General features: G+C 40.3%; 1 protein-coding gene across 2 annotated transcripts in view; it reads right to left on the bottom strand.

Annotated features, from left to right (window-relative positions):
* Positions 1–21979, bottom strand: part of PCOLCE2 (procollagen C-endopeptidase enhancer 2) — a 62338-nt gene that overhangs the window by 8141 nt on the left and 32218 nt on the right. For both annotated transcript variants that reach the window (XM_023260496.2, XM_045037484.1), the window contains exons 3-6: positions 15650–15905; positions 11413–11537; positions 8381–8517; positions 1040–1194 (exon numbers count right to left, since the gene is read on the bottom strand). In XM_023260496.2, the coding sequence (XP_023116264.1) occupies positions 1040–1194; positions 8381–8517; positions 11413–11537; positions 15650–15905 (673 nt within the window). The remainder of the gene's footprint in view (positions 1–1039; positions 1195–8380; positions 8518–11412; positions 11538–15649; positions 15906–21979) is intronic.

Raw genomic sequence — 21979 nt, 5'->3', positions numbered from 1 at the left:
TTGAGTTTGATAGGTTTTAATTTAAATGCTTAGCAGTCAACAAAACCCTAGGAGATCATTACAAATCCATGTTGGCAATTTCAGAGGTTTAGGACTGGAGATAAAATCTAGGGAGCCACTAGCAGCACGGTGCTGCCAGATAATTCAATGGAAAGAATAAGGACACCAGGTTCCACTGAGATGAGCTGAAGAAATGAGAAATACTGCTGTAATATAGCAGTACATGTCTAGGCCACAAGGTGGCATACTTGGGGAGCACTCAGAAAAATCAGCTCTTCTACAAGTGCCTATACTCAGGTCAGCCCTACCAGGGATGCAAGCAGAGAATGGCGGGCTATAAAAGCTGGGCTCACTTCAAACTATTTTGTATCTTAACTGCAGATCCTTCATTCCCACTTTTTTCTTTCTCTCAGATTTAGATTTTGAGATCTGAGGCCTGAAAGCTCAGTGAGTGGAGACTTAGTATAGGGATACACTCTTATCTCTCCATTTCTTAGGTTATGCTCCAGACCAGTTTCCCAATTGGCTTCTATAATACCAATTTACCCCAGTTGGGGAAAAAAAAAGAAGTATTTTGTATAACACATTTTAGAGTGAAGCGAGAAAAACAACAACATATGCATACACAATAAAACCCAAACCAAAAAACTGGCAGATGTGAAAACAGGCAGGTATCAAGGCCCTAGAACTTTAATTTTAAATACTACAATTCTATGTAATAAAAAAAAAAGCCATAACTTTAGAGGTACCAGAAAAGAAAAACTGGGTTTATAATGATCTGTGCCTATAATAGGGTTCCTAGTAATTTTTAAGTGGTCATAATTTTCTTACATGACTCTTAAAAATTATTAGCTTATAAACATTTTTACACCTTACACTTTTTCATTAATGGAGTTATATTATTCTCTTAGATAAGTTTTCATTTTATTTAACTTAGTTTAGTTTCAAGTATCTTTGTTTTAATCTTTTTTTCTACTTCAAAAGAATTTTTCTTATACTCCTGAGGTGTGTGCACAAACATCAAAACAGAAAAACTTACCCGTAGTTACAGGGAATGTGGTGGTAACAGGTGGTACTGTAGTTGTAGGCAATTTTTTCGGCCTGAATTTGTAGTGACCAATAAATCCATCTGCAGTTAAACTTAAGTCTGATAAAAACTGAATGAGAAGTTCATTTCTCTCAGATACAATTGGCCTAAAAGAAGAAAAACATTAAAAAAAATTTTTAAGTGGCACCTCTCTGAATTGTAGAATCCTAGCTTTCCATTTGACAATAGATCACTATATGTTTAAAAGTAAAAGTTAAGATACTTCAAAAGGTGAAAGTCTCAATGTGCTCAGAATTAATGCTAAATAGCTAACTTTACGAGTGTTCAGATCGGCACTGTTATTCACTTTCTAACAGAATAAGCCAGTGAAGTTCAGAGAGTTCAAGTGATTTACCCAAGGCCCTACAGCTAGCATGTAGGGGAGTCAGAATTTGAACGTAGGACCAGGTGACCAAAGAGACTGTGCTAGACATTGAGACCAGTGTAAACACTGAAACTGTGGCTGGTTCTTCACAAGCACCTTAGAGTCTGGCCTGACTTGGGAACCACACAGCTTCTTTTAATTAAGACTCTGGATTTGAGCTGCCCTGGGGAACCAGGGATGCTGGCCATAGAGAGTCAGATGGAGAAATGTCATAAATGAATTCCCATGCACTGTGAAGACACAGCCAGAGGGATCATTTTGGTGGGCTGGTCACCAGGGGATAAGAAAGCCATGTAGGGTTTAACGTGACTTCCATTTCATTTTTAATGAGAGCTCTTAGGCAGGCCTGAAATGGAAACGTTTCTGTTTTATAATCTCAGTAGCAGAATGCTGTGAAGTTGAAAGAGAAAGTGATTGCTTTGGTGGTTATGAATGACATCATTAAAGAACTCTTAATTTGAAAGCTATTTTAGGGACTTGCTGGTTAGCTGGTACTAAAGATTTAGTGGCGATAATAACTGAGGCTCAAAAGCACTCCTAAGTCTTAGGGAATAACTATCATATAAAATAGTTTCATTTAAGCCTTCTCTATTATTATTTAAGCAATGGTTAAAAAATGCTGTTTGGCTAATTCTATTTCAAGACTATTTAATTCAGAAGTGGGAAAAACTAAACAAGTTATTTAATTGAGTTAATTAGTGGTTTGACTAAACTCTTTTTTGAGGCATCTTCTCAGCCAAACCACTTTGAAAATGTTTTTTTTTTTACATTTATTTATTTTTGAGAGACAGAGAGAGACAGAGTATGAGCAGGGGAGGGGCAGAGAGAGAGGGAGACACAGAATCTGAAGCAAGCTCCAGGCTCTGAGCTGTCAGCACAGAGCCCAATGTGGGGCTCTAACCCACGAACCATGGCATCATGACCTGAGCCGAAGTCAGACGTGCAACTGACTGAGCCACCCAGGCGCCGCAGCCAAACGACTTTGTAGGCATCATGGACAGCCAATAATGGGGCAACTTAATTTTTTTTCCCACCTGTCAGCTACTTTGAGTGGGGATGGTTGGGGGTGAGGAGGTAGATCTGTACTTGACCAAACCAGTTAGAAAAACTGCAGGATCTTTTCTGTCCTGAAGGCTATTAATTACCTTCTGAGCCAAGGGATGGGATGAAGCCAAGACTGAGCTTCGTGACCTACATTTAGCATTCTGGTCACAAGAGTGACCGAGATCATTTAAATAATGCTTCTGAGAATCAAGCCTTTATCAGAAACATTCTGTCTTGCTTTTGAAAACATATTCCATTCAATAAATATAAACAATATGCATGAAACACAATTCCCAGCCGCAATTACAAAAAAAAATATGTTAAACTTGTTTACATGATAAAATTACAAAAAGCACTTATTATATGCAGCAAAGGAAACCTTAAGACCTCATCAGGTCAGCCTTCTGGGCATGATATTATAATTATAGTGATCATCTAATGTCTTTTCTATGAACTAATCTTGGGAGCATCAAATTGGAAATTAAATTTTCTCAAGGAAGAGTATTGTAGTAACAGACATTTTTGTTATGCTGCTACTGAGCTCTAGCATGAATGTGACAGAATCACAGTGCCATAAATGTTCTGAGGGCTATGTGTGCATCCACAAATTAATGTAACAAACCACTAGAAAGGCAAGAGGACCTCTTCCTTGGATTCATTCCATACTGGCAGATCCTGGGAAGGCAGGGAAGATGCTGTTTGGTCTTACAAAGCTGGCTGTGTTCACTGTCTCTGCTTTGTCATCCCACAGTCGTCGTCGTCTTCAACCACTACAGCTAGTCAACCGCCATGTCCTGCCAATCTTGCCTAAATATTTCTTTTTTTTTTTTTTCAACGTTTATTTATTTTTGGGACAGAGAGAGACAGAGCATGAACGGGGGAGGGGCAGAGAGAGAGGGAGACACAGAATCGGAAACTGGCTCCAGGCTCTGAGCCATCAGCCCAGAGCCCGACGCGGGGCTCGAACTCACGGACCGCGAGATCGTGACCTGGCTGAAGTCGGACGCTTAACCGACTGCGCCACCCAGGCGCCCCGCCTAAATATTTCTTGATCCACATCCTCCTCTCCATCTCTACCATCCTTCCTCATCTCCTCATCCTTCCCCACCTCCTTGACTTTACCTGGATCTCCTGCCACAGCCTTCTAACCAGACTCTCTGCTCATGTCAAGGATGGGGATTCTAAGGCACTGGTCCCGCCATTTCCTGACTAAATGTATTTGAAAGGCTCCCCTGTCTGTAAGATGTGGAACCCAGTTCAGTGTTCCTGCCTCTCTAGGCTCCAACTCAAGGTTTGGGCTCCAGAATAGCATAGGCCTCCCCTGTGTTATCTCTACTGATGGAGTGTGTCTTCTACTTGGAATGAGTCTGTCCTCCCTTCTGCTTATGACCAATGCCAACTCTTCCTTCAAGACTAAGCTTCAAGAGGCACAATCTCCTTCAAAAAGCTTCTCCTGACCCCACCACTTGTGCTGACTGGACCAAAGGACTCCTTGTCAGAAACGTACCTGGCATATTCCTTTGCCATTTTAACTATCTGCCTCGTTTCATCCCTCCTACCAATTATCTTTGTTTTTTATTTATTGTTGTATTCCAGCTACCTAACACAGTGCCCACCACATGGCTGAGGCTTAATGAGTGTTTCTGAACTGAATTCAATGGTGTTGATACTGCACTGAACCCGACACAGGGATGATGAAGTGATCTCACCAACCACAGCACTCCTCTTTCTCTTCAGACTTTTAACAGGGGAAAAGTCCCCCAAATAGGTTTTCTCATTTTCTGCACTGCCCCATCCCAGAAGTACTCTATGAAAAAAATATTCCTCTGGTAAAAGTGTTAGTTGGAGGACTGGCTGTCGAGCTACTCCAGACAAACTCCTCAGAAGCAAGGAGCCCCCACTTTGTGACCCCCTCCCCACCTGCATGGAGGCTATCACTATGCTGGATTCTATGTTTCTCCTTTTCTTTACCGACAGATTTACCAATAAATATGCATCACTAAGCATGCTTTTAAACTTCATATAAATTGGGGTGCCTGGGAGGTTCAGTCGGTTGAGCGTCCGACTTCGGCTCAGGTCATGATCTCACAGCTCGTGAGTTCGAGCCCCGCGTTGGGCTCTGTGCTGACAGCTCGGAGCCTGGAGCCTGCTTCGGATTCTGTGCCTCCCTCTCTCTGCCCCAACCCACTTGCATTCCGTCTCTGTCTCTCTCAAAAATAAATAAACATTAAAAAAAATTTATAAACTTCATATAAATGAAAGGGTATGGTGTGCATTTTTCTGTTATTTTTTTCACACTCAGCATTATAACTGTGAGATTCATCCACTGTTTTCAATGCTGCATAGTGTGAACTATTCTCTTGTTGATAAATATTAGGCTATTTCCTCTGCCCCCCTCATTACAAACAATATTGCTAAGAATACTCTCGTGTATGTCTTGTGGTACACATGGGCAAAAGTAACGTTAGTGGGCACCCCAGGAGGGTAGTGTGCATGTTCTCTGCTAAGTCACAGGATACATGCCCATCTTCAACTTTACTAGATAATGCCAAGCTGATTTCCAAAGTTGTTGTGCCAATTTACACTCTTTATAAAGATTTATTCACTGTGCAGCTTTCTTCCTTTGGGAATGTCTCTTGCCCATTTTTTTTTCTACTGAGTTGTCTTTCCTTAAGTAATTTTTAGAATTTCTTGATATATTCTGGACCTAGGGGTCTTTGTCAAATATGTTACAAATACCTGTTTCTGTTTTGTGCCTTCTCTTTTCCCTCTTTAAGGTGTATTTTAACGAGCAGAAATTCTCATTTAAGGTTCCAATGCATCTGTAGTTGTGGTTCTGTGTGTATGTGTGTGTCATTCATTTTTCCCATATGAAAACAAATTGTTCCTGCTTCATTTTTCAATGAGGCCATTTTTTACCAGCTGACCTGTGGCTCTCTGCGATGTGCCCCATGTGCAGACATGTGTGGATGTGTCTGGCCTCTCTTTGGCGTTTTCATTAGTCCATTTGTCAATCTCTGTTAAAACCATATTGTCTTAAATACAACAGCTTTCTGATATGGCTCCATCACGTGAGGCAAATCCCCCTGCCAAGTTCTCCTTCAGAACTGTCTTAGTTTTGCCCCCATCCCCAACTCCCTTGCAATTCCATGAACATTTCAGAATCAGGCTATCAGGTTTAATGAAAAACCAATTTTGTTATTTTTAAATGACATTGATTTTTCCTATTCACGAGAACGGTATACAGCTCTATTTACTGAGGTTTTTTAAAATACCTTTTAGTAAGGTTTTATAATTTTCTCTTTTCAGGGCTTGCACACAATTATTAGATTTATTCTTGAGTATTTTGTATTTCTGTTGCTATTAAAATAATATTAATAAACTTTTATTCAAGCTATTTAAGAAAATATATTCTTGAATAAATTGTTTCCAACAAATAAAAATATAAATCTAAAAATCATACTTTAATCTGGTAATTAAATTATATTAATAGCTTTTCTAAGTTCAAACCAATCTTGAATTCCTGGTCAAACAGCATTTTCTATACATTGTTAGATATGACTTGCTAATAGTTTTTCCATGTTTATTTTTAGAGAAAGAGAGAAAGCAAGTATGCGCACATGTGGGGAGGGGCAGAGAGGGAGAGAGAATCCCAAGCAGGTTCTACACTGTCAGCACAGAGCCTGACAAGGGGCTTGATCCCACAAACTGTGACATCATGACCTGAGCTGAAATCAAGAGTTGGGACACTTAACCGACTGAGCCACCCAAGCACTGTTGGGCTTTTCAACGTTTTTGCCCTCTGATGATTTCTCTTTTTTTTTTTTTTTTTTTTTTACCAACTGAGCAATGCTTAAAAAAATTTTTTTTAACTTAGGAACACTGTTTGGTATTTGTTGTGGTAGGATTTTAAAGGCTATCTTATTTTCCATATCGCTAGGAAATGAAATTTGAAATTTTTTTTTTAAATACTTGGATATAAAGACAAGGAGAGACATGGTAGAAAAAGCTACAGCAGGATAGGGGGTCAAGAAAGGGTTACTTTTCTTCCCCTTAATTCAGGAGAACTTAAATTTTTGGCTATGGGAAACAAATAATAAAGGCAGAGGCTAAAGATGGAGAAAAAACCAGGGCTACTAGGTAGAGGGAAATTTCAAGGGAGAAAAGGAGGAGGTCAGATGGAGGATACAGATGAAAAGACTGGCTTGGAATAAAGGAGGGTGCGGTAGGCTGATAATGGCACCCCAAGATGTCCGCATCCTAATCCCTTGAACGTGTGAATATGTTACCTTATGTGCGAAGGGACATTGCAGGTGTGATCAAGTTAAGGATCTTGAGAAGGAAAGAGTATCCTGGATTGTCTACTTGGGCCCTAAATGTAACCACAGGTATCCTTAGAAGAGAGAGGTTTGACTCCAGGAGAGGACAAGGCAATAGGATGACAGAAGGAGAGACAGGAGTGATGCGCTTTGAAGACGGAGGAGGAACCACAGCCAAGAAATGCAGCAGCTTCTTGAAGCTGAAATAGGCATAGAAACTGATTCTCCCCTCAGAGCTTCCAGAAGGAAACAGCCCTGCTGACAGCTTAACTTTAGCTCAGTGCAAGGGATTTCAGACTTCTGACCTCCAGAACTGTAAGAGAATACATGTATTGTTTTAAGCCACTCAGTTGGTGGTAATTTGTTACAGCAGCAACAGGAAAAAAATACAGAAGGAACACCTTTGCTAAGAGCTTAGAAATGGGCCTTTCTCTAACACATTTGGCTGCAGAGTCAAGTTTGGGTATAGTAATGTTCAAATTTTAGCCAATTTGTATGTATTAAAAATTCTTAATATTATCACACAATATAAATGAATTTTAATTGAAAAAATGAATTTAAAATGAAAAATACCTTGTTTTAACTTAAATGTGTCTGGGGGAATCAGACATGCATGTAAAATCAGGTGACGCATATAATCGAATTATGTTTAAGCAACAGAGTAGAAAAGGGTATTTAAAAATTGACATAATGGTGACTTTGACAGCAAACTGTAGTAATGTCTTTTTTTTCCTTAAGATTTTATTTTTTTTAAAGTAATCTCAACACCCAACATGAGGCTCAAACTTACATCCCAAGATCAAGAGTTGGAAGCTCTACTGACTGAGCCAGCCAGAGGCCCTAAGCTATAGTAATTTCAACTGAGGCTTTCTCCACTATTGTATGTGAAAGGGTGAACTATCTTGCACCAAAATACATGTGTTGCACCAATACAGAATAGGGAACTAAGAGGAATTAAGCAACTGGCTCAATGTCACACAGCTAGTAAGTAGCAGAGCTCTAAGCTCCATAAATGTTTGCTGATAAATACACAGTGCCTTTCAGGCTTACCCAGCAAACATTTGAGCAACATGGTGAGGAAGAGGTACAAAGCCACAAGAGGTCCAGGACAAGTCTCTAATCAGGTAAAACCACCTGGGTCATCATGAGCATCCAGGTTTCCATATCTGGATCCCCAAATTGCAGCCCCCTGCTTTTTTCTCAGAATTTCCCCCTTCCACTCTGATGCTTGAGCTCACCTTTGCAGGGCAGTGATGTATCCAGGTACCTGGCTAGTATCTGACTCTGGGGCATCACCACCTCTGCATCTGTTATCTGGCCGCTGAGGCCTCGCTACACTCATTAATGCCTCCTTACTCCCTGGGTTGGCTATTTTTTGTGCTGGGGCTGTATGGGACTCTACTGCCATGGAACAAACCCAAGAATTTGTGAACAAAACAACAACAGCATAGAATCTTCCAGAAAATAAAATATAATTGGGCAGTTTAATAAGAAAGAAGTTTAGAGCTACTAAAGTATTAATGAAATAAAACAGGTGCTACTTACGCGGGTGGACTATCACCACAATACTTTCCAATTCTCTTAGCGTCGTTGACTTCCCCACCATTAAACACAGCCACAAAATCGTATCGGCAGTAGTTATCACGCTCAACATCAAACTTCTCAAATTTTAATTCTATAAGCTTTAGAGAAAGCACAACATTAGAAATGTCAAGATAGCTTTGAGGAATAATCTCACCCAGAAATCTTCCTCCCCCCAGATATGTAGGATATCATGATTTTCCTTTGTCAAGAAAATATTCCTTCTGTTTGAATTATTCATTTCTTATGGTTTTCATATTTCTTCTGTAGTTCACAAAACTGTGGTATTACTTTCCTTTAATTTTTAATCATTCCAAAAGGTCATCTCAACCCTAGTTAAGATCTTAAATTTAAGAGACCTGTTCACCTACAGCTACAAAAGTATGGGAACACCACACAACCCTAGCAACCTACATTAAGACCATAACTGGATATGTGTTAGAGTGGGAAGCAGAACCTATGCCAACTTCATTCTTCTCGGAGATGTTCCCCTATGTTAGTGTATGCTGGGGTGTGGTGTTAAGTGTATGCATTTGGGTGGTGGATGGAGTTGTTCCCCTTTCAAGGGAAAGAGAACAACATTCCTATCACATGCAAAGGAGTCAAATTCTTTAGGACCAGAGATTCAGGAAGTGGGGACTGACTGTGATGTCTTCTTGAAGTATGTCTGAAAAGTGTGCCTACTGAGTTGAGCACAGCCTACTTGGTGATGTGGTTGATTTTTGAAGAGGTTGCATAAAAGCACTCATATACCCAGTCAGTGTTAGACTTCTTAAGTATTTCTTAAATTTTTTTGCATAAGTACCAATAACAGTGTCCAAGTTATTCAAGTCAATAGGAAGTTTTGATTTAACAGGCAATCATTCCCCTCACAAGCAGATTTTTCCAGAGCACCTCCAACATGTGAATCAAAGGAAATCTCACTGGGTTCATAAATACCCACAGCACCCAGACAGCTGATCTCCACTTTTGCTGGGCAGCAGGTGGGCAGGTAACCCTCCCTGCTGCTTCGGGAAGATAATGGGCATTAATTCCTGTTAGGACAGGCCCTAGATATTAGCTAAAGAAGACTCACACACAGTAACCTAGATGAATATGATAATAGCAACAGCATCACGGAGGGATCAAAGGTAAATTTTGGCTTTGAACATAATTGTCAAATATCTACATATTTACCCACCTTTAAAAAGTCAGCACCAGTTAAGGGTGAATAACAGCTTATTCATATTTAGCAGTGCTTTAAATCGTATTAAAATACTTCCTCTCTGGGTCCAATAACTTCTCACCAGTTGGTAATAAAATGTTTTCCAGATTATTAAAAAATTGGCTGACCTTTCTCTACTTAGTCATATAACAGCTTTTAGAGAGAAGATTAAAAAATAAGTAAATAAGTAGGAGAATAGAGGGGAAAACTATGATAAAAAAATGAAGGTTAAGTCTTTATTGGAAGAAAATGCCCAGAGATTGGCACAGAAATTACTCAGGATTTAATTTTCCCAGTTTATTCTTCTCTGACAGCACTTCCAGTGATTTCAGACATTACAACAATGATTAAAAACTCAATTGGCTAAAGTAAAAAATCACGTTAATAAAATGAAACCCAAGCTTAAATTTAAATAGAGATTAATAATAGAAAAAATATGCTGAATTGTAATCTGCAAGTATAATTAAGTTGAAATTATTTAAACCAATATATTTACAAATGTCACAGAAAGAAAAGTGACCAAAACCATCTCAAGAATTACATACTGCTTAAATGTTGAGAAATGTGATTTCTAAATGTTACTTTAAGCTATAAAAAGTTAAATAAGTTTATAAATCTTTCATCAATAAGTAAATGACCAGATTTTTATTCTTAAAAATAAAACTGGGTTTGGGGATTACGATCAAAGTGTGTGTGTGAGTTCAAATCACCAATCTGGATGGTACGTTTGCCTGAATAATTTAACATTAAAAAATGAATATATGGCAAATATTATCTGTGTAAGTGATACAAAAGATCAATTTATTTTTTATTTTTCTAATGTTTTATTATTTATTTTTGAAAGAGAGAGAAGGAGAGAGAGAAAGGGGGGCGGAGGAGCAGAGAGAGAGGGAGACACAGGATCCAAAACAGGCTCCGGGCTCTGAGCTGTCAGCACAGAGCCCAACATGGGGCTCAAACCCACAAACCATGAGATCGTGACCTGAGCCAAAGTAGGACCCTTAACCGACTGAGCCACCCAGGCGCCCTTCAAAAGATCAGTTTAGAAAAGGTTTTTTTAACAGTATCATAATGATCACCATCTAGTGTGTGATTAAAGTCTGTAGTGTTTGTAACAATAATAATTCTTTGTTTTCCAACATCCACAAAGTAGACTTGGTCTATTCCCATGCTAAGTTTTCTCCTGTAATTAATATCTAAAAGTGGTTCCCAGAAAAGATAAAATTTCATATAACCACAAACTAATAAGCACTGGAAAACTAAGACCTTCTCTCTTGATTGTTTTAGAGGATTGCATAAAGTTATTTGTGGGGAACCTGAACAAATTTTATGTTAAACAACAACCAAAAATAATCCACAGAGCAGATTAGCTTTCAGACTTGTTCTCTGAGGGGAGGATGTGGTGTGCTTGCATTGGCTTTGTCCCGGTGAAGCTGTCAGGTGCATTTAGCTATGTGAACAAATGGCAACCTGAAACGTGTACATGTACTTGGGGATTCTAACCCTCCCGTATTTAGTCACTGCTGCTTATAACATTTTCCACAGGGTTAAACAATCTCACAGGGATTTGCTTACTATTTACATTGAAATTTAAAAATTGTATTTCTATAATTTATATAATTAAATACAGGACTTTACAAAAGCAATTTTAATCTGGGTCTTTTATGAAGAGATACCTGTGCCCAGCAGGGCCTTCTTCACCCTGCATGCTAAGCTCTTGAGAGATGGGCCCCTCATACCATCTAGGCAATTCACATGTGCATGCTTTCTTCAGATTTTCAGGGAAGCTTACCTGATTCTTTGGGGCTACAATATGCCACACACAAGTGACTCCTGCAGGGTAATCACGGTCAGGCCAGTTGGGGGTTTTAAAAGAGCCAGAAGGTCTTTCAAGGCGTCCTCCACAATACTGATCCCCTAAAGTTATTAAGTATGAAAAAAAAAATCCAAGTTTATATCCTGATATAGGTCATGGCAGTGCAACTATAAGGAGATTGGGAATTTGGAAAATTGGTGATAGTACAGTAAATAAAGGCAATGACAGAAGCTCTTAAATTTTTTCTTAAGAAATGGTCTCCACATACATCTCCCTGCCCTCCACACACATGCTGAATGATCTCTGTTACTTGACATATCACATCAGCACAAGAGAACATAGGAGTAGAGTGAGAGCTATCACTTCTTTTCTTTCTTTCATTTTTTTGGGCAAGTAAAGACAAAATCTTTGGCCAAGAATTCATTCAGAAATCATGCAGGCTCAACAAATTATACAGATTTTAAGAACCCTCAAGGCAGAGGTATTTATTAATAGGATTAAAACCCAGGTGCATGGACAAAATTTGAATTAGTTGGCATATAAAACTCCCACTACCAGAAAACTTTATATGCTATACATCTTTAATATTTTTAAGAATAATTTTTGTTTATAAAAACAATACGGGTTTATAAATTTTCAGCAATACAGAAAAGCACCAAAAAGTAAAAAATTACCCCAAATCCAACCACCTAAAACTAACCACAATATTTGAGAAACATCATTTCAGACATCTTTATGCACATGGACTGATAAGTCAAGAGAAATAATTTTAGAAAGGTATTTTAACACCAAGTTCTAAATTTTTTTTTTTTAATTTTTTTTCAACGTTTTTTATTTATTTTTGGGACAGAGAGAGACAGAGCATGAACGGGGGAGGGGCAGAGAGAGAGGGAGACACAGAATCGGAAACAGGCTCCAGGCTCCGAGCCATCAGCCCAGAGCCTGACGCGGGGCTCGAACTCACGCACCGCGAGATCGTGACCTGGCTGAAGTCGGACGCTTAACCGACTGCGCCACCCAGGTGCCCCACAAGTTCTAAATTTAATTTTACTTGAATTTAACTAACAGAGAAAAACTGAATTCAAACTAAGGGAACTAATATACTTTAAATATTTCTTTGACACAGAAGATAATAATTCTTAAAAGACATCTCTAAGAAAATGTGTTATAAAAATTGAGGTTGGATAATTTATAAAACTTTTACTCATGGAAAATTTCAAGCATAAACAAAGTAAACAGAATAATATAATGAGCTTCTATGTATCCATCACCCAATTTCAACAATTATTATCATTCTACTATTCTTTTTATTAATACTAATGTGCAATCCCCACCACCTGATGATGATGATGATGATGATGATGATTGACAGATTTCAGGGAGATAAATTCATGTACAATGAAATGCATAAATCTTAGCTGTACTAATTTGAAAAATTGATCTGCCCCTGAAAGCCAAACTACTAGGATGATATAGAATCTATTTCCTACCAAACTTCTGTATCCCTCCCCAGTCAGTCTGCTGCCTCTCCACACCACTTATCTGAAAAATTCCACCGTAGTTTTACTCTGGACCTTCATATAAAAGGCACAGTGTATTGTGTATTCTTCTGGTCTGGCTTCCCCTGCTTATAGGAAGAGGCATTCATGCTGCTGTGTGAGTTGGCAGTTTGTTTCTTCACTCCGCTGAGTAATATTCCAGCATATGGAAATACCTCAGTTTGTTTACCTCTTCTCCGCTGATATTCATTTGGGTGTTTCCAGTTTGGGCTATTGTGAATGGACCTTCTGTGAACATTTTTGTAGAAATCTCTTTGTGGACATGCGTTTTCATTTTGCTCGCACAAATACCCAGGAGAGCAATTCCTAGTCCAAGAGTAGATGTAGATGTAGATGTTTAACTTCAGAAGAAACTACTAAAAATTTTCCCCTAGAGGTTGCAGCATTTAAATCTTTCATTTTTTTATTTTTTATTTTTCCCTGAGAGAGACGGAGTGTGATAGAGGGAGGGGCAGAGAGAGAGGGAGACACAGAATCCGAGGTAGGCTCCAGGCTATGAGCTGTCAGCACAGAGCCTATCATGGGGCTCAAATGCAAGATCAAGTCGGATGCTTAACTGACTGAGCCACCCAAGTGCCATGAAAATTTCTCTTTTTACTTAGATTTCTATAATTTTAATGTTCCTCAGTATGGCTTTTTTTTTTTTCTTTTTGTCCTGTTTGGGGTTTGTTGATCTTCTTGGCCCTATAAATTAATGTTCTTCACTAAATCTGGGTAGCTTCAAACCATTATTTCTTCAGACATTTTTCCTGCACTATTATCACTCTCTTCTGGGACACAAATTACACATTAGACCACTTGATATTGCCTCAATGGTCTCTGAGGCTTTTTACCTTTAATCTTTTTTTCTCCTGGTTCTTCAGACTAGATCATTTCTATTCAAATCCACTGACTCTTGTACCATCCCCAATCTGCTCATGAGCCCACCAGGTAAATTTTTAAATTTCAGACTCTATCTTGCAGTTCTAGAATTACTTTTATTCTTTTTTATAGTTTAGCTTCTCTTCTGAAATTTTCAGTCTGTTTACTTATTACACATGTATTTCCCTTTAAGTCCTTAGATTTTATGTCCTTAGACATATTTATAATAGCTACTTTAAAGTGCTTGTCTGCCAACTGTAACATCTGAGTTATCTCAGGATTGGTTTTTACTGACTGCTTTTTACTGGACTCTAGACACACTTTTCTGGTTTTATCAGATGACTAGATACTGGATATTATGAGATATTAGATATTAGAGATTCTAGATTCTGTTGTGTTTCTATGAAAAATGACTTTTGTTCTAGCAGGAATTTCACTTGCCTAGACTCAAGCTCAAAGTCGGTCTCCCTGGCAGCAGGCAACAGCTGTAATCTCTGTTCACTTTCATGTTTCAGCTGATGCTTTTGTGCCAGGCCAACTGGATTCTCCTCTGCACATGTAGAGTTTGGCTGCAAGCCAAAGATTTAGGTAGATTTTATATGTGTACTTTGTGCCTCAGTTCCTCTGTAGCTTCCAGCCATGATTTCCTTCCAAACATTCTGGCTGCTCTATCAGCCCCAGATTCTGTCCTCTGACCTCTCAGACCAGTAATGTTGCACGATAGCTCAAAGCAAGAACAGATTAGGGAATGACTTCAAGCTAAAGGCTCCAAATTTAACAAATCTTGCCCACTGCAGTTACATTTTTTTTATACATATACAAATATTTACTTATTTTTGAGAGAGCGAGCGAGCGTGAGCAGGGGAGGGGCAGAGAGAGAGGGGGACAGAGGATCTGAAGTGGGCTCTGTGCCAACAGCAGAGGGCCTGATGTGGGCTTAAACTCATGAACCATGAATTTATGACCTGAGCCAATGTCAGACCCTTAACTGACTGAGCCACTCAGGTGCCCCACTACAATGATCTTTTAAGGGTAGAGGTTTCTACCCTTGGGTGTTCATATGTACTGACATGAAAATTCCCCCACACATAGTTCTCAGTGAAAGAAAAAAAAGCTGTGAAACACTATGAATGTATGGCCCCACTTACATTTTTAAGAAGCTATTGCACGGGGCGCCTGGGTGGCGCAGTCGGTTAAGCGTCCGACTTCAGCCAGGTCACGATCTCGTGGTCCGGGAGTTCGAGCCCCGCGTCAGGCTCTGGGCTGATGGCTCAGAGCCTGGAGCCTGTTTCCGATTCTGTGTCTCCCTCTCTCTCTGTCCCTCCCCCGTTCATGCTCTGTCTCTCTCTGTCCCAAAAATAAATAAACGTTGGAAAAAAAAAATTAAAAAAAAAAAAAAGAAGCTATTGCAGAAGTACATATGTATAAGTGCATATACAAAGGTATGGGACCACCACCATGGCTCTAAGAGGGGACTATAGAGGAGTGAAGGGGTACGTATCTGTATCTGTATGTGTATATACGTATGTAAGCTTCCCATTTTTACTCCATAAGTTTCTGTATTTGAATTTTAATAAGAATCACATGGGCTTTAAGAAAAAGAGACTTTTTTGAATGGTTTCCTAGTGGTTTAGTGGCATTTACCAGCTATTTTTGAGAAGAACTGGTCTTAAATTTTAGATTAAAGGAGTGAACACATTTAAGGTGCCCAGAACACAGCCTAACACACAGTAAGCATCCAGTAACTGTGAGCCATCATTATTGCTGTTATTAGCATTATGTGGAAACGATACCTCTTTCATTTGGTTCGGCAGCAGAGAACATGGCCATGAAGCCATTCCCAGCTGTGTTGGCGTCAGAAATCATCTGCACCATCATCTTGTTACCACTGGACACAAGGGCTCCAGGCCGGAACGTGCCACAGAAGCGCCCAATACGCTGGCCATTGGCGTGACCGTTGTACACATCCACAAAGTCATAGCGGCACAGGTTATCACTCTCAAGATCTATGAATCGGAAATTAAGAACTACTACTTTTCCCTCGGGAACCTGTAAAGAAAAAGACCAATTGGAAAACCATGTCATGAAAACAATACCTGAGGCCTTCACGTCTAGCCAATTACTAAAGTGAGCAGATGAAAGTATAATACTCAAGATGATGCTTTTCTTCCCTCAAATGTGAACTCAGCAAAGGTTTTCTACCATAACGAATTCCTAATAAAATATAAGTATTTACTCTCTTTTGGAAAATCCCACAATTCATTAGGGTACACAATCTTATGCCTAGGGAGTTTATCTCAACAAAGTTGCAAAATATTGGGCCAGTCTTATTAATTGGTAAGTCATTGCTTACAAAGAATATCAGTCCTGATTGGACCTTAGCACACATTTGCATATTGTAAAACACCATGGCACCCAGAGGTATTGCTTGGCAAAGAAACTTACAAAATATCATTTTTCACAAATAATACAACAGGATAATCTCTATATGTAGAATCTCTCTATGAAGACCCAACTGAAGGGATTATTTGGCAATCATATATTTAACTTATACATAATTCAGTTTGGGTCCTGAAAAATCTAGATCAACTATTTACACTGATTACACTGAGTAATTAACGAATCATCTCTTCTCAAGTCACTGAGTTTTTGTTTTCCACATGAAAACTTTATACACTAGGCAACCTTGAAACACAATGTACTAATAAAAAATATGAGTTTTCACTTTCTCATAAGACTTTCTTCACCATAATTTCTTCCACATAATTTTTACGATGCTTCCCTTCTTGTTTCCTGAACAGACAGAAAAAAATGGCTACAAAAGCATTTGGCAGGATTTTTTTTAAAGTTTATTTATTTGGGGCGCCTGGGTGGCTCAGTCGGTTAGGCGGCCGACTTCGGCTCAGGTCATGATCTCACGGTCCGTGAGTTCGAGCCCCGCGTCGGGCTCTGTGCTGACGACTCAGAGCCTGGAGCCTGTTTCGGATTCTGTGTCTCCCTCTCTCTGACCCTCCCCCATTCATGCTCTGTCTCTCTCTGTCTCAAAAATAAATAAACGTTAAAAAAAATTTTTTAAAAAAAGTTTATTTATTTATTTTGAGTGAGAGAGAGCAGGCACTTGTGCACAAACGATCAGAGGAGGGACAGAGAGGGAAGGAGAGAGAGAGAATCCAAAGCAGGCTCTGCACTGTTAGTGCAGAGGTCAACACGGGGCACGATCTCACAAACTGTGAGATCATGATCTGAGCAGAAATCAAGAGTCAAATGCTTAACTGAGCCATCCAGACACCCTACATTTGGCAGGATCCTAACAAAATCCCCATTTCTTTTCTAGTTCACTCCATCTTTTAACTTACTCATTCAAGTATTTGATCATAAAGTCTCAATCAGATTTGTTTTACCTTTTCAACTAGATGAGATCCCCCACTGAATGGCCTAAGAATTTCATTCTGTAAAGTCTTACAGATGACAAAAGTCAGTGATTTAAGAGACAAAACAAACCCACAACCACCAACAGCGGTTGGTTTCTATTCATCTTAAATAATTATCTCATACTCAAGGGTCAATAGATGCTTTAAGATAAATACGGCTTTCCATGTTGGTGAGTTCAATGTCATAAATTCATTTTTCTGTGATAAGATGAAGTGTTTCAGTGCTATTTGCCTTTTGTATCAAACACATACACACCCCATGGTTAAAAACTGGAGTGCAGTCGTCTCAAGAGAATATTTTGGCTTTGTCATGGCTGTATTCTAATTGCTAGGAGCTTATCTTAAAAGGGTGAGTATTAGAAGCTCCAAAGCCACAGGCTATGAAGCTGATAACAGAAAATGCAATTTAATTTTGACACATTCTGAGATATCTCTTGTAGTATTTCTCTGGGCTTTTGTTGATGTTATTGTTGTATTGATCTTTTTTTGCAGACAATCTCTAGCCTATCATCAGAAAATTAGAAAAATATGATGCCACATCTGTAACCTTATCTATCAATCACTGAAAATTTTTTGGTCAAGAAAACCATTTCTGAAGTAAATTAATTGAATGTGGATTGTCCTTGAATGAAGAGTGACTGTATGTGTAAATGTGTAGATAAACTGTGTGGATGGTAATTCAAAGCTATGAGTCTCTTCCACCCACAGAGTATAGATATAAAAGAAGGGAAGAGGTGGAAGGATTGACCCTTGGAGCACTCTGGTGTCATCAGGACTTCCAGATAAGGTCAAACCGAGATAGAGACTGAGTTAGGAACCAGTCAGAAGGGTGTGGTACCCAGAAGCCAAGGGAAAAGAGTGTGTTCAAGGAGAAAGAACTAGCCAGCCGAGTCAGGTGCGGCTGCTGAGTCAGAGGATGAGGACTGAGAAATGGTCACTGGGTTTAGCAACTAGAGGTCACTGTAACTCTGACAAAGCTATTTTGGTGGAGCACCAGGGATAAAGCCTGGTAAGAGAAGATCAAGAGAAAATGGGTGAGAAGAATTGGTGAAAATAAATAGGGATAAGCCTTTCAAGGAACTTTGCTGGAAAGATGATCAGAGTAATATGTGGGTACCTGGAAGGGGGTGTGGGGTCAAGGCAGGAGAGTTACAATGGGCTATGTTAAGTCTCATCTGCATGCCAATGGGAATAACTCCACAGAGAGGGCAAAACTGAGCAGAGTAGGAGAGAGGGACAGTTGCTGGGGAATTGTCCTTGGGTAGGCAAGGGAGGATTTGCTCTAAGGCACAGATTCGGGCGGTGGCCCTAGATGCACCTTTCTGCCTAGTAAGAAGAAGGGAGGCAGGTGCAGGTGGGGTTATAGGTGAGGCTGTGGGAGCAGATGAAATTTTTCTTCCGTGAAATAGAAAACAAGGTCATCAGCAGCAAACGTGGCTGTGAGAGGAGCTACTGGGAGTCTGAGAACAGGGGAGAAGGTGTTTAAGTGGATCAAGGAAGGGCAGCAGGAGTGTCAGGAGTGCTAAGGGCCCATTTGAGGTAAATAAACTAGAAGTGAGGCCTGTGCTTCGGATTCTGTGTGTGTCTCTCTCGCTGCCCCTGCTCACACTCTCTCTCTCTCAAAAATAAACAAACATTGGGGAGCCTGGGTGGCTCAGTCGGTTGAGCAACTGACGTCAGTTCAGGTTGTGATCTCACAGTTTGTGAGTTCGGGCCCCACGTCGGGCTCTGTGCTGACAGCTCAGAGCTGGGAGCCTGCTTCAGATTCTGTGTCTCCCTCTCTCTCTGCCCCTCCCCCACTCTTGCTCTGTCTCTCTCTGTCTCAGAAATAAACATTAAAAAAATTTTTTTAAATAAAAAAAATTTTTTAAATAAACAAAAACGTAAAAAAAAAAAAAAGTGAGTCCTCTCTTCATTGTTGTGTTTTTCCCCAGCTAAACACAGCCCCCTGGGTAGAGGTGCAGGGCAGGTGGAGAGTTGGATTTAAGCAGCAGGGTTGGGAGGCTGGAAGAGTGGGGTGCGGTGTGCCAAGCAAGGACTGTGGAGGAAGAGAGGGTCCATAGAGTTGAGAACGTAGGCGGAGGAGTGACCATAATGATGGCCCATGGAATCTAAGCTGGGTAAGGACAGAAATCATAAATCAATGAGGTGAAGACAGTTACAACATGGATTGTGGTGGAGACGAGGATAATGGAAGTGGGTGCCAGAGGAACAATGGAGGGTAAGTGCATTGGAGGACAGAAGCTGTAAGACCCAACAGGATCCTCCATGAGATACTGAAATTACTATAAATTACAACCAGGAAAAGTGTTGAAGACAGGGACAGTGAGCCAGGGGCTAAAATTTATAAGAAATGAGGAAGATTGTCCCAGGGTCTTTCTGCAACAAGATGAGCAAACAGGGGGCAAAAGAGGGCAGAGTCTTGTTTCACTGGTAAGTTCTCAGTTCTTTGACACTGAGAAAGTTCTGTTGATTCCTTTCTGTGGTCAAGCTGGATACTCATTTCCAGTGGGATAAGTCAGCATATGGTCAGCAGTAGAAACAAGGTTACATCACTGAAATTTTGAACACATCTTGATCCCAATAACAAACCCTGGCAAAAAACTCTTTTAAAGGAAGGATGCAGAGAGCTGTATCAGTTGAGGTCTACCATAACCAGAAACAAATGCCATCTTGCATTTAAGGCCAAAGAGCAATCTATTGTGAGGGAGACGCATACTGCGGCAAACTCTCTCACCACAACAGCTGGTCTTCATTTTTATGAGAGTAATCCAAGATTATCTGATGCCCTGTGATGTGAACTTTGCTAAGAGTTCCTAGATGGTCATTCCAAAGGACTTTGTAAAGCATATTCTCCAAAGACAACCCCACCACTATAGTCTGTACTCCTGATTTTTGTTAAGAATATATATATAGATACATACATAGAGTAATACAACAAACACCTGGGTACCAGCCATCCAGAATTAATTATTAACATTTTGTCAGCTTTTTTGAGAGAGAGAGAGAGAGAGAGAGAGGGCGCACATGTGCAAATGGGTGAGGGGCAGAGGAAGGAGAGGAAGAGAATCTTAAGCAGGCTCCACACCCAGTGCAGAGCCCGATGTGGGGCTCAATCTCATGACCCCGAGATCATGACCTGAGCAGAAATTAAGAATTGGACGCTTAACCAATTGAGCCACCCAAGCACCCCGTCAACACACTTTTAAAGTCTCCTTAAAAATTTTGAGATAAATGGGGTGCCTGGGTGGCTCAGTTAAATGTCTGACTACAGCTCAAGTCATGATCTCATGGTTCATGAGTTTGAGCCCCATATCAGGCTCCGGGCCATGGAGCCTGCTTCGGATTCCATGTCTCCCTCTCTCTCTCCCTCAGAAAATGAATAAAACACTAAAAATTTTTTTAAAAAATTTGTTTTCAGATAAAATGAGGTTTGTCATCCCCATCCCAGGCCTTATCTCCCCCTCCTTTCTCAGAAGCAACCACTGTCACAAATTTAGTGGGTTTCTTTCTGTGCCATCCAAATTACTATCAGGGGTGCCTGGGTGGCTCAGTCGGTTGAGCGGCTGACTTCGGCTCAGGTCATGATCTCACGGGTTCATCAGTGAAGAGCCTGCTTCAGATCCTGCGTCCTCCTGTCTCTCTTTCCTTCCCCTGTTCATGTTCGCGCGCTCTCTCTCTCTGTCTCTCAAAAAATAAGTATTTTTAAAACATACCTCAAAGTACTTTTATGTAGGGGCACCTGGGTGGTTCAATTGGTTAAGCGCCTGACTCTTGATTTGGGTTCATTCAGGTCATGATCTCATGGTTCAAGAGACAGAGCCTATGTTGGGCTCTGTGCTAACAGCAGGGAACCTGCTTGGGATTCTCTCTCTCTCCCTCTCTCTCTGCCCCTCCCCCACTTTTGCTCACTCTCAAAATAAATCAATAAACTTTAAAAAATAAACCAAAATACTTTTATTTAAATGTATATGTATCCATGCAAAATACACAGTTGTTTTGTGTCTGTTTTAAAAATTAATGAAAATGGGATAATGCTGTACATATCATTCTCCAGCCTGGGCATCCTTGAGTTTTCTGGGTGAGGAAGAAAACAAAGGGGAAATAAAAACAAAAACAAAAACACAGACACCCTTCACAAACTATTCCTTCGGCCTAGAATACTTTCCCACATCTGCCCTTCTCTCGCTCATGCTGAGGGTCTCATTTCGAGGTCTCCTCTTCTTGGAGGTACGCACTCCCAGACTCCCAGCTCTGCCTCCCAAGATGGGCTCTGCCCAGTTAGCAGCCTGCCCTTCAGGTGCCTGAGCATGGGGTGGCTCAACCCACCTACTCCTTCACTGTCTGTTTTCCCTGGAAGATGGAGCTCAAGGAGGCAAGACCCCCTCCTGCCTTGGTCACTGCTGCATCCCAGCCTCTAGACAGCACAGCGCGTGGCCTGAGTGGAGGGGCATCATGAAGATTTGCTAAATGAATAAATCCATCAGGTGCTAAATGGAACACCAGCTTCTTTGCACAAACCCTGGACAAGGCACCTGCTTGGCGGCTCCGCCTCTTATGTCCTAATATCTCCTACCCCCACCAGCAGCAGCAGAGTTCCAGAAGGCTGCTTTCCTTTCTAGGTCATTCTTTACAAAAAAAAAAGAAGATGCATATCTTTTGGGAAACCTTATATTTCAAATCTCCTGTAAT

The sequence above is a fragment of the Felis catus genome, chromosome C2 (genome assembly GCF_018350175.1).
Source record: "Felis catus isolate Fca126 chromosome C2, F.catus_Fca126_mat1.0, whole genome shotgun sequence".
Classification (NCBI taxonomy): domain Eukaryota; kingdom Metazoa; phylum Chordata; class Mammalia; order Carnivora; family Felidae; genus Felis; species Felis catus.
The sequence above is the reverse complement of the archived record's forward strand: the minus strand, read 5'-3'. Positions and strand labels throughout refer to the sequence as shown.